At 40.3% G+C, this 13,749-nt stretch overlaps 1 protein-coding gene across 3 annotated transcripts in view; it reads right to left on the reverse strand.

Annotated features, from left to right (window-relative positions):
- Positions 1–13,749, reverse strand: part of ARNT2 (aryl hydrocarbon receptor nuclear translocator 2) — a 97,273-nt gene that overhangs the window by 57,247 nt on the left and 26,277 nt on the right. For 2 of the 3 annotated variants that reach the window (XM_033070343.1, XM_033070344.1), the window contains exons 3-6: positions 9,672–9,719; positions 6,604–6,648; positions 3,846–4,059; positions 1,790–2,003 (exon numbers count right to left, since the gene is read on the reverse strand). In XM_033070343.1, the coding sequence (XP_032926234.1) occupies positions 1,790–2,003; positions 3,846–4,059; positions 6,604–6,648; positions 9,672–9,719 (521 nt within the window). The remainder of the gene's footprint in view (positions 1–1,789; positions 2,004–3,845; positions 4,060–6,603; positions 6,649–9,671; positions 9,720–13,749) is intronic. The other variant, XM_033070346.1, reaches the window with a different exon arrangement.

Below are 13,749 nucleotides of genomic sequence, written 5' to 3' on the forward strand. Positions count from 1 at the left end.
TACAAAGCTGCTGCTCTTAATATGGCTGTGTTACAGCAAGGGAAGTGTAACTGGCTGAATGGACAAACAAACAAATTGAGGCTGGACTGACAGTCCTTATAGAGAAGACTGCTTCTCTTATTTAATGGTACCTTGTGGAGTCAAGGAAATACAAGTTTAAAATAATAAATCTAGAGCTTTCTGATCATCTGTATGCTTCACAAACTGACAGAACTACTTGTACACAAAATGACTGCACTTCACCAGCCACACCTTCAGAACAAAATTACTCAAAAAGCTGAGCAGGTGACCCTGCTTTCCTCATGCTGGGAAAATGTTCAGCTGACCATGTACACCAGATTTACAGGCCTTCTGTGTCAATCTGACAACTCCAAAAGATTCAGGCAGGGAAAAGATTCAGCTCTATAAATACTATTGAACTTCTCTTTCCACTGGCTTCAGATCAATTCAGTGCAGAAGAAAAGCCCATAGCTGAGTCTGGAAAAAACGCAGAGTTGGGTTTTCAGAAGTGCTCTGCATTTGTCTAGTCCAGCTCTAGTTTGAGCAGGTTAAGTCCCATAACTGAGCACTTTTGGAAGTCAAAACATGACTTCTCACTGAGGCTCTGCAGTAATTGCTTCTTGGACAAGATGGTATGTATGTTAAAATGTATTACAGGCTACATAATAAAAACAGAGGTTGTGCTCTTTTGCAAGTCTCGTGGCATAAAACTCAGCTGTTTTGCCCTGCACAGGTTCCCCTAACTGTTCACTTGGTTTCTATCCATCTGGATTTTCACCACAGAATTTTGCTTTGAGCTTCCAATTTGAATACATGAAAGCTCTGCCAAAACCACATCACATTCAAACCACAGGAAATCATGAATTTGGCACTGTTTTGACATGGAAGCTGTAAACAGTGTGCAGGTTCACTCAAAACTGGATCGCGGTCCTTTGAGTTATGAAACACAACAAAACTTTCAGCAAACCAGGTCAGAAATCTTAACTACTAAAGCAAAGAGAAATTATGTGACTTTTGCAAGCATCAGAGGTTGTTTGAATACTATCCCCTACATTTTTTCCTTCAGGTATAAACATAATACGTGAAGAATAAAAAGAGAAGTTAAGTTTCCTCCTTTCCAAGTTTGAGTTACAACAGGATTTAGCCAATTCTCACAGCTCTAACATACACATATCCTATTAAAGACAAGGTAGTTTCCTATTGGCAGCTTTGAGCATGAATAATTGTAAAAGCAGAGGAGATATGAATATGGTTTAATTTTACATGCAGCATGACAGGTAATCAACTTACAGGTAACTTACACTACTGCACAGGAGCCTCATGATTAAAATCCAGTATATTTTCAGTTGCCAAATACTGGATTTTTTCCCCTCAAGATTCCAATTATCAAACCATGAGGAACTTGTATAAAAACAAAGACTAAAGTATGATTTTTGACTTTAAATTAAACACTGCCCTAAAGAAACACATACTTGTAAAGAAGTCACAAGTCCATTGAGAATGAAATGAAAACAATCTAGATTTCCAGACCAAGCTTGAGAACAATCCAGATTCCAAACCAGAGTCTGACTGCAGAGTTACATGAAGGTGGTTTGACTGAAGTCAAATGAATAGGAAGCAAAATGCAGTCACTCAAAAGAAGATTTATATTGCTGCACTGCCTGCAAGAAAACAGTTTAATCTTGCTGAGTTTCACTTTAACCAGATTTTTACACCAGGCATTCTGAATGTCAGGAAGAGCTCTCCAGGGATCCTGAGCACACAGAACCATACATCAGCCATATCTGACCTGTCATAGAGTTCTCAGATGTACACAGTTGCTCTCGCAGCTTTTCCACGTCGTCTGGATGAACCTGTTCGTACAAAGTGCTGCCAAACCATTCAGACTGGGGCTGGTTCAGCACAGGAGTCACAGAGTCTGACACGTAGATCACTCTGCCCGTCTCAGCTGCAACTACAAACAGGAACCCATCTGCAGCCTCCAGGATAAGGTGTTTCAGTTCCTTCCAAAGAAAGGATTTGATTAGAATGCCAGCAAGGAAAGGGAATTAAGTATCATGTCTGTCACTGTCAGAGAATATTGTTTTCTTGTCATCTTAGTAGTTGATCAAAACCTAGATAGAAATTTTCACTGATGCAACAATACAACCAAACTTGCAGCAAGGCATAAATTGCCCATCTCAATAACAAACAACATTTTATTTTCCATTATTGCCTTTCATCTGGTGATCTCCATGTACTGTAGGAAAATAAACAACTAATACTCACTGCATATTCTGTGATAGGCATCTAACATTAAAAACCAAAAATATATTTCCGAGTACAAACAGAGGAAATGAACAGCTCTAAATCATGGCAAACTCATCCCTTAATTAAATGTTCTGAATAATTTAATTGGAAAGAAACCAACAAGACTTTCTAGTTTGGTTCCCCCTGGCCCTGCTCAGGATGAGCTCTGTTTGTAAATTAAACAGATAGAAGGCAGAAAGAAATAGGAACAAGGAAAAAATCCCCAGCCTCTTCTTCCATTAGGGGCCTTGAGCCACTACACAAGAAGGTTCTATTGCTTTTTGCTTTTCAGCCTGTGAATATGAAGCCTCAGACTACCCAGAAATATTTCCTTTCCTTAACAGAGCTTGAAAACCTCCCACAGCAAAGATGACAACTACCACTCCAGTTCCTGGAAAAGAAGCTTGAACAGTCTTTGGTGGCTCCAGTGACCACCAGAGCTTGTTAAGATACTGCACACACAAGAGCTCTGGAAAATCTGAGTCCCATTCCAGATGAGACAGTTCAGCAGGGTCAGTGGTAGATATTAGCTTAGCTGATAAGGTGAGGATAAAAATCTGGCAAACTACTAAGAAATGGATAACTCATCTCAAGAAACACTCAGACTGTCAACTTCTGCTGCTTTGTTATAAAGCACATTGATTTTGAACTACTGACTAAACAAAAAACCCTATAGCACAGCTGGCCATACTGTACTGAGGACAATATAACCAGTTTTTGCATATTATTAAAAAAAGATGAAAACAAACTCTGTAATTCTGCAAGATTAAAAAAAAAATGCAATGAGAAGTGACTAGGGTGTGCCACCAGCAGAATGGCACAGTCCCTCCAGCACACTCCAGGAGAGCTGGAATAAGCAGTCGTGAGCACTGAGGGGTCAGCAGCAGTTGCTGTTTATCTAAGAGAAAGAAGTATTGCCTGCAGCCATAACTTCCATGTGTAAGTGCTTAAATCACTTCAGACCACAAAAATGAACATTACACCCATAGGACTTCAAAAACAATGGAGGTGGTAGGAATTTTCAGTGTGCTCAGTAAACACAGTTTTCCTTCAAGCAGTGGGTGCATCTTCCTTCTTCCATCCAAAATGTAACCAAGGAAGTACCTCAGCCAGTACAGACGGGATTCATCTCTGCCCAGTTCAGCTGTTGGCAACTCCAGCATTAAGACTAAATGATGTTTTTAACCTTGCTCTAATCCCCACAGAGAGAGGCAGGTCTTTCCAGACTCATTTTTACTTATTTTAGACAATCTTTGCTAGGATGGGAAGAACCCAGATATGGAGGTGAAAATTCCTTTCTGCGAGGCAGTGAGTGACTTGTTTTTCAGGTGGACAGATCTCAATGGTAAGAGTGCCAATTTGCTTATCCAAAAAGAAAGATCTTAGTGTTAAGATCAAGTCCAAACAGTCACAAAAAACCTGTCTGTATTCACACCTCGGATATGTAACTGGTACCAGCTGCTACACTTCAGTGAAAGATCAAGCTGAGGACCTACTCCTCTCAGCATTTCAGCACACCTTTGAAGACAAAAGAGAAAACCAACAAATTCTGTTACCTGTTCTGTAAGAAAGGAAGGCTTGTAAGCTCCATCAGTAGATTTGTTCCCAGTGCCCCTCATGGATTTCATGTGGGAAACAGCCATGCGGAGAATGGTCAGCTTGTCAGGCTTCCGAGCCAGGGCGCTGCACGTGGGCACCATGTCCGACAGCTCCGTGATGTACTGGGTCATCTTATTTCTCCTGCGCCTCTCAATCTCACTGTGATTCTCCCTGAGCATTTAAAGAAACACCAAAGCAACAAAAAGAGACGTGAGCAGTGTCAGAATCTGAATTGGAGGTAATGAATCATAATACTTCGCACTTGTTGTGCTGTTTGCACCCCAGGAGAGCAAAGTGCTTTACAAAGCCAACCACTGTTATCCCCCAGTTTACAGACAGAAAATCCAGGCCACAGGCAGATAAATATGATTTGCCCATAGCTGTGAAAAGAACCTGTATTTCTACCTATTGGCTTGTGGCCTTAATCTCTTAACCAGCTTAATCTCCTTTGGTTTAAGGACAAAAACGAAGTAGAAATATGTGAGGAGCTGACATCTGCCAACTCCAGCCAAACTCCCAGACTTGCTGTGATGCATCTCTCAGCTGCTTATACAAGGTGTCCTTTAGAGAAAACCTCTCACTAACAACTGGATCAGGTCAGCAGGAAATGTCAGCACTGACTTATGAAAAAACCCACTCAGTGACAACACAGATCCCAAACAAAGCTGTTTGGAACTTCCCACATCCCTGCAGGGAGTCACTAAATGCCTGCAGGATCAGACTGCAGCACTGGGACCATATATGGTATAACAGTACATACCAAAAAAAAAAATCCCAATAAATAAATAAAATGAGTATGAAAGACAGCAAGTAAACATCTGGCTTGTCAGACATAGACCAGAACTTATGTTCAGGGACAATTTAGCACAGCAGGGAAGCAACAATGACAGTACTTGGTGCTGCCCCAAGTTGGGCTAGGCTGAAATGTTCTCATCCTTCAGAGGAATCATATGGCTGAGGTGGTGAGTCAAATTTGAGAAATCCCAAAATGGACACCCACCAGAAACTTTCAGAAATAAACATTCAGAGTTCAGTTTTCCCATTCTGGAAATCACCACTGCTTGATTGGCATTAAGGAATCACACCAATATATACATCTGAAATGGTCCAAATGGACCTAGAATGCTTCAGTGCCCAGCACTTCTTCTCATACTGTACCTGTCAGGTGGCAGCTAAATACAAGTACACGACAGGTAGATGATGCTTCAGTTGTCAAAGCAGCATCTTCCACTGATTTCAATGAGCTGTGCATGGCATTGTCTTGTGGGATCGCTGGCTGATCCAACAAGATGTGAGAGGTGATCACTTGGAGACTCCACCAGCATTGACTGATGTGATAACACAACATTAAAAGAAACTGCAACATTCTTGGGAGCTGAGTGCTATAAAGACTGACCATGAAAGCAGAAGCTAGGCTTGGCACACTTTTTGGATACTTTTAGGAATTAAGCCTTTTCTTAAAATGCAGGAAAAAATTGTATGCTGCTTTCTGAAATAGAGGAATGCAAGGGCTTGCCCTGCTTTAGGTATCCTGCCCCTGCACATACAGGTGTTACATGCATGAGGCAGTCTGCAGAAACACCACTTGTTATGGCTACATGCAGAGTTATTATTCCTATGCTTACTGTGTGATATGCAGAAAATCCAGCTATGACAGCCCATGGCTGCTCAGTAAATTTATAGTCAAGCCTTGCCTGAGGTCACTGTCCAGTGACAATAGCACACCTTTGATTTCAGCTGGCTGAGGAACAGCCCTTGTGTGGGTCTGCACAGATGTGGGAGGGAAGAGGGGGAGTTGATCAGACACACACCAAGCAGAACAGCTGGCGTGACAGTGCCCATGTACACAGAGCACACGTGTGTACATGCCAGCTGGAACATGCAGATAAATATGGACACGGGGAAGATAAAAGCATTTTTACATGATGAAAGCTTGCTCTAAGTTCAGCATTTTCACAGAAGCGGTGGTTAAGAAAAAAAAGAGAGAGAGACAAAGAACAGACATATTCAAGATACATTTCACACTTATAAGTACATTGTACATTGTCTACTTCTCAAATATTTTAGTGTTTGTGGACATTGAAAACAATCATTATAGAGACTAAACACAGAGACTGTAAAACTTCCTGAGAGAAAAAGAGTATCCAAACAGTCCATTTCATTTATGCTCTTAAAAGCTAGAAAGTAATAGTATGTTAATCTATTACTGTGGTTGTGGAAATGTTCAAACAGACAATACCCCAAAAGCTTCTTGAAACTAGTTCCAGTTTAAATCCTGAAAAGAAAAAGAGGGGCTGTGCTTCTCGTCCAAAGTGTGTGTCCTAGGAACCCTGGCATTCACAAACTTGTACAGAATAATGTCCTAATTCTGTCATTTATAACTTTGTTTTCATACAGAAATTATGAAGGGACATTAAATTTTGGGATATGGGGGAGCTGATCCAAAACCACAAAAGGTTTGCATTTCTGACTTCAAGCAGTTTTGGAACAGCCAAAAGATCAATATGAACAGCATTATATAAAAGAAAATGGGGGCAAACAGCAAACCATATTTGACTTCCCTTTTTCCTACCTTTCCCTTCTGTGTCAGCAGTACTTTGATCACCTAAAACAAAATAACCATCTCTCTAAGCTAGGGCACACGTACTGAGGCTTTTTGGACACGAACATCCCCCTCTTTTCTCTCAGCTGAAGAGCTCTACAGGACACGCCTACCTTGCAAACTTTTCCTTATCACCAGTGATTTGATCACCATCATACCTAGAAACAAAAGATAGTACATCAATCAACAGGGGTTATGCATTGCATGATAGCCAACACACAGCAGAAAGCAAAAAAATTCACAACTGCAAACCATTACAAGTAACAGCAAGAAAAACAAGGGAATGAGAATGATACAGCAAAGAAAACACAGAGTCTGCTGATACTTCCAAGCCATGCCGATTCAGAAACTTCATTTGTATACTTAAAACAACAGAAGACACATTTCAGTGGATTTAAGCAAACACTGACATACACTGATTTCTTGGGAAACTGAACAAGCAGCACCAGGTACAGAAAACACCAGTGAGCTTTTATCCACAGCAGGCCATGAAATATTCATTGCTGTGCTGGAAGTGAACAGGCTGTGTCTGTTCCAGTTTGCAACCACAGCTCCCTCCATTCAGCAGAGGGCACTGATGGTCTACAGATAACACGGGAGGGCAGAGACACGGCTGAAGGGCGATGCCTTATGTAAGGGAGCTTCCAGGAAAAAAAGTTCTGTAGGTACAGACACTGTACTGACTGTCCTGGAGGCTGGAAAAAGGCAGACAGGCAGGTGAAACTGCTGGGTAAACAGAAGTGAAATTTAAACTGGCTTAATTCCCTAGAAGTAAACAGGTACCTCATTCCTACTCAAATCAACAGAAGTTGGATGCCCAGCCAGGTATGTGTGGTGTTTGAGCAGCACCTTTATGGAAGAAATCCAGACTAATGGGAATTTTGTCCTGTGGGACTAAAGCTTCACTATTTCTGAAGCATTATCCCAAAGAAAGGCAGCAATGTGACATTTCAGTAAAAAATTACATGCTGCTCCTCTTTCTCTTTCCTAAGAAATGCACCAATCATTTGAAATTGGATTTTGTTAGCACAGTTATGGAAATACTTGTTTGTTTGTTTGAAACCAAACTGCTAGTTCCAAAATACAACATGTTTTGGAAAACACAAAAATAAGGTAATGGCTTTTCTAGAAGTGAAGACTACAACTGCTCAAGAACAGCTAATGAGATTTTGTATATGACACCTTTCCAAAATGATGTCATTAATTACCACAGGCAGATTATGAAGGTCCCAGGTATTAGCTAAAAAAAGTAATAGAGCCTAAATAAGCATGTTTTTTGTCTTCTAATAAATCAATAATGAACTTTTCCTTTTTATTCTGTCTGAAATGAATGAAAACTAATTTTAAGTAATCCACCTATGCAAGTTCCTCATTCAAACAGTGAAGACAAAGCTTAAGCAAGTCTTGAGCTGTATTTCTTTATATTGTGCTTAACACCAGTACCCTCAAAACATCCAAGTGACAATGCCACTTTATTCCCCTTGACTCTGCCCGGAGAACAGACTGAGTCTGAGTAATTTTCAGCAAAAAAGATGGATTCAGTAAGGAATGGGCACATTGCAGGGAAGCACATGCACAGGCTGTGTGTGAGGATGAGGTGCCATGCAGGGATACCTGAGCTGAGCTGGAAGCCCTGAGGAGCAGAGTGTTACCTCCCATGGAGCACTGAGCTAGCATCACTACTGCTGTGCTCCCACGAGCCTGGGGCTTGTCTACTCATCCTTCTCTGCTTGACTGGGCTGAAGATGCCATTGCCTCCAACTAGTGCTTCCCTCCCAGCCTCCCAGCTGACCTCTGCACACGTGCTCCTTCAGGCACTGTCAAAGCCAGCTGGGTTAGTGTCAATGTTTAAACAGCAGCTCTTTGGTAAATAAATGATTTTGAAGGAAATGAGCTAGGAATAAGGCATGTGAGCAATCTGGAGAAGGGAACAACTAGAAGAGGATGTCTGAATGTAGCTCTGAGTGTCTCTGCATGGATTTTGTGTACTCTCTGAAACCAGAACAATCTGGGGTCTATACAGCATTTAAGACTTAAATATCAGATTTTGATCTGACACTTCAAATCCACTGAGTCTAAGCACAGCACAGCATACCTCTCCATTAAAAGCAATGGAATTATTGGCTCAACCCACCACCAAACTTTGAAAGGCCAAAACCAGAATGGGGAAGGGAAAGACCAACAAATGCCTATCAGTGTGCCCAGAAACCCTGATGCTTGTGCAGGCACAAATCAGATCCCATTCCTCATAAATTTTGTTCCTTTAACATGTGTCTTCCAGCAAATATTAGGACTAAGCCCTCAAATCACCAGTTTTAACACCAGGGACTGGTTCTGTAAATGACATCAACCAAAGAGGAGTGCTGCTGGTCTTGTCCAGTAAATGATGATATGGTGTCACAGTATCTTCAGCACACTTCCCTTTCAGCCTGACTGCAATAACCCTGTAAAACCCTACAGTGACAGCTGTGTTTCAACATGGCTGCTTCTACAGAGCTGCAATTATAATTTGGATAATCAGCAGTTACCCACAGGCCTCAAAGTATCTACACCCCTCACTGCAGCTGCTTGGTTTCTAATGAAAAAATGCAAACAGTGTGACCAGGAAAAAAAAAAAAAGAAAAAGTGAAAAATGGCAATGAGGATTTACTGTTTATTTCTAGCTTTGAATATTCCGTGTTAATTAACATTTTTCTGTCAATTTTTACGATTCAGTTACACCTAGTGGTACATAATGTAAACCTCATTAACTTTGAAAAAAACCAATCCACCTCTAGGATCTGTCAAATTGTCTTAATAAGCAATTAACATCTCAAATAAATTAGAAATGAAATTTCATTTTCAGTGGCTGAAAGACAACTTCAGCAATGTCAATGTTCATCTACAGCAGTTGAAATAATAAGCTAAAAATCACAAGTTTTTTTATTTAATATAGCTGCAGAGTGAAATTGTGACACACACACTGTCAGCTTTATAAGCCAATAACTACATTAGACAGATTTCAGCCAGAATACCCAATTTTCAGAGGAAGTTGATAAAAAGTGCAAGTAGTACTTGGGTCAAATTGTTGGCACATTCTTCACCCATATTTATATTGATTTTAAAATATCAGCAATGTGACAGCCGTCTTTCCCCACTGAAAAATGTCAGTGATTTGGCCAACTCTTCAGTAAATACTCACCTTGAAAATTTGCTGGGCCCCTCCCCATCTTCATCATCAAAGTCCATTCTGTAAAAGCAAGATTTCCAAATCAGCAATCAAGGCATTGGCAATGGTGGCATGAACATTCAAGCCAGTTGTTCTCAGTGGTGCTAGGTTTGTGTTTTGCATTGAGGTGTTACCGACTGTGGATTCCAGTCTTGCTCATCCTCTCCAGACCTAGAGCAGCTGATTTTTGTCCCAGAGCTTCTTAAGGCTGTGCAAGAGCCCAGTTCTTCCTTGGGCCAAATCCCAGCCTGCCAGTTTGGCTACTCCAGGGAGCTACAAACAGCAGGGACTTCTTTCTTCACTTCTTACACATAGAGACTAGGAAGATTTTCTTCCTAATCCAGACATCTAAATTAGATTCCTGGATTAGGCAGTGGGATTGTACCATAGATATTATCACTACAAAGTTATATAGTAGTATAATTTACAAAGCATTTTAGACATTTTTATACCCCTAAAAAGAGGTGGATAAATATTTATACCCCAATTACAACACTGTAACTCCGCCATTAAAGTAGACAATCAAGTTGATATAAAACGATCATATATAATTATTGTATTAGTGTATTTATTTTAATAAAAAATACATTAATATGATATACAGACCTGGATCAATCACTTTTGTGTAGACAGGAAATTATAGTTTTGTAAACATTTTCTCAGATTTCTTTAACATTCTAAGCTTACTAACCTTTCAGAGTAGTAAAAGTTCATACAGCTGCAGATTCCACATCTCTAACACCGTTACTATTAACAAGTGTAAGTCCTGCTAAAGGCCCTTCAAAGTGACAATGATATTTATCTCAGTATTAAAAGGATTCCTACTAATGACAAACTGAGATTTGTGTGTCCAGAGCATGGGAATAAAGATGCAAAAACAGTCTCTGAAACTACACCAGCAGAGAGAAGTGCCAGTCAGGTACTGCCTTCCTAAATTCTGATAACCAAGACAGACTGGCCATGTGATGTGCCTGAGTCACAGTGATCTCTGTACAATTGCAGGGAGGGCAGCAAGTCAGCACAGGAACTGGACATGGCATTAGAAGAGTTGCAATAATATTTTCCAGATGGCAACAGTGATTATTTATTTATGGAGGAAGCAAAGAGAAACCATTTTCCCCAAAGAGCTTTAAGAAAAGCTGTGTATTTAACCTGCTTAACTTTGATGCAATTGTCATTTTCACTATAAATTACATCTTTCCTCACCTAATTACCACCAAATCCAGTTCCAAGGTCTGTGACCCCTCAGCTGCCTCATGCAGAACACCAGTGACCCCCGTGGCCAGTGCCCTGACCTCTGCCACAGGGCTGCAGCTAAGACAAGACCCAGCTGCTGCTGGCACCCCAAATGTGGCTTTCAGGGCTGGCACCAGCAGCCTGAATCCTCCTTGGGCTGCAGCACTCCCAGAAATTTAACATCTACACACTGTGGTACAGCCCAGGGTCTCCTCTCACCTACCTGCTTCCTCTCCACATGTAATAATGTGCCTGCAGGTGACATTCCAGAAAAACCCTCCCAGTAATTTGAACTGGAATCTTTCTACCTGCACTGAAAATGCCAATGTTACAGGAGAGCTGTTTGTTTACGAGTGGAGGGCAGCACTGGGATGGCTCCACTCACAACAGCATCACCCTTACTTGGTTTCACTGGCAGCTGAAACACATCTGAGAGAAACACCCAGTTTCAAACTGGGGGAAAAGGGCTGCAGAAAAAATTATACACCTGTGGGGGAAAGCCTTTTCTTCAGGGATTGTATGAGACACTGCTTTAATCTGGGACACATTAATTCTGTAACTCTTTTCCTTCCTCTCTGGTACACTGAGATCACATGCCTTGGTGGATATGATTCTATGATTTATTTAGCTCCCAGTCAAATACTCCAGCTGAGTGCTAAGGGAAAGGTTTTCCCCGAAATCAGATATTAGCTGTAGTGCATTTAATCTAGTTTGCTGTTACTGGAATACAATGCAAAGAATTAGAGAGGATGGTAACAGTTTAAGGCTTGATCTTGCTGCCTGCCCTGTATCACCCCCTCTGAGGGAGTAAGGGGGACTAACACACCTATTTATTTAGATGGTTGGATATCAGCTTCTTTCTTTAGGAGATTCTTGATGGGCTAAGGCACAGGTAACACTTCCAACATTTACAGTGGGCTCATCACAGCAGAATCTGAATGCATAGGGTATAACATCAGTCTGCACCAGATGAAGTCTTTAAATAATTTTTAAATTTTTGCTGTGTTAAACCCCTTTATTTCATATGGAAATTGAACATAAATTTCATTTAAAGTATAAATACCTTTAAAAATGAAACAGCCAATGTATCTCTGTCGTATCTTTGTTAATAAAACATTTCCTAATTTCACTGTGCAAAATGAAAAAACCCTTTCAAACATAAAAAAACCCCCTCAGGTATAAAGTCATTGATTCTGGTGTCCTGCCTGATCCACTGTGTCTGCTTTACAGCAAGGCAGAGGGAAAGACAGTGAATCAGTTGTAACCTTTAGCAGAACACAGCAGAAAACATAAAAATAATATTCCATCAACCTCCTCATACCCTGACAGATAAGATCTTCTGTTTAGATAGAATATACTGCACATTAGCAAAACAGTAGAAGCAGCTTCCCAGAAGACAAATGACATCATTTCAGAAGATTCAGAAAGACTGTCTTCATTTAAAATTCCCATTAAAAAGAGGCTTTAAAAAAGAGCTGCACTATGCTCTTTTGTTTTGAAGAGACAGCATAAATCTTGTTTTCCTCTTTCATACTGTTCACATCAATCGTGAAAAGGCCTGATGCATGAGGTACTTATTAAAATGTATTTTCCTCAGAAGATGTGGGGCTATCATAAATATAGTGATAAAAACACTTTTTAAAATTTAATTATTCTCAATTAGAAACATTTTCATTAAAAAAAAAAAAACAAAGCAAAACCAAAACGCCTCCAACAAGGTGGACATGCACAGGTTAGAAAAACTGACACGCAAGAGGATTTCAATATTCAACAAAATTACTATGCAAAATTCCCAAGAAATGTCAGAAGATGCTTGCCATGATTACAGAGTGTAGGAAGAGGGCAGGAATAATCAGGAGCAAATGCAGCTGAGAAGCAGATGGGGATGTGTTATAAAACCTTTTATTCAGCACAATTTGGGGGGTAGAATGGTGGGATGAGGTCTCTTTTCCCCAGATTTTCATAGTTCTGATTCAGACAAAAGGCAAGACTACATTGTGAACTGAAATAAAACCAATGCAACTGAAACAAACTCATTAAAAAACCCCAATCCTCCCTGCCCAAGTACAGACAGCCCAGGAAGGTGAAAGAATCCCTTATCCTCTAATACAGCAAAGCCTAAGTTAAAACCACATTAAATAAAGAACTGAGGGTGCATTATCTAAGGCAGTAATTGACCACTGCATGCATTATCTTATGCTGTCACTTTTTTCTATGAAGTTGGTATAATTTATAGAAAGGAAAAATATTTTTCCAAGCTGTCAATGAAGCCAAATGCCGACACGGCAGAAACACCTTCTGGATAGTCAATGACTTTAAACTGATCTGCATTCAAGTCCACACAGCAATTATTCTGCCAGCTTGCCTCAGCAATTATGAAAAAAGAAACAATTTTCAGAGATAACCAAAACTGGGAAAGCTGGCTGTGTATGCTAGTTCCACTCCTTTATGTTTGACACAAAGCCCTCACTTCTAAAATGCCCAAGGATTGAGGTGTACAAAGATGTATCACCAGAACTGCAGTGAAAGGACCAAGTGTTAGCTGCAACTTTGTTCAAAGAGAAGCTCAGAGGAATTAGACACAGCAGGCATTCTTTCCCTCAAGGTCTGAATACACACACACAGCAAACATTAAAAAAAAAAAGCAAAAAATAAAAAAGCACTCTCAGCTCAGGCTTGGAGAAAGGCTGTTAGTTCAGAGCTATGTGCACAGATGAAATACCATGATCCAGGTATAAAATTGAATCTATACTAATTTACTCACAGAATTAACACATTAAAGACATTTAAAATAATTTGATTTTATGTTCCTCCC

This window comes from Catharus ustulatus, chromosome 12 (assembly GCF_009819885.2).
Source record: "Catharus ustulatus isolate bCatUst1 chromosome 12, bCatUst1.pri.v2, whole genome shotgun sequence".
Lineage (NCBI taxonomy): Eukaryota > Metazoa > Chordata > Aves > Passeriformes > Turdidae > Catharus > Catharus ustulatus.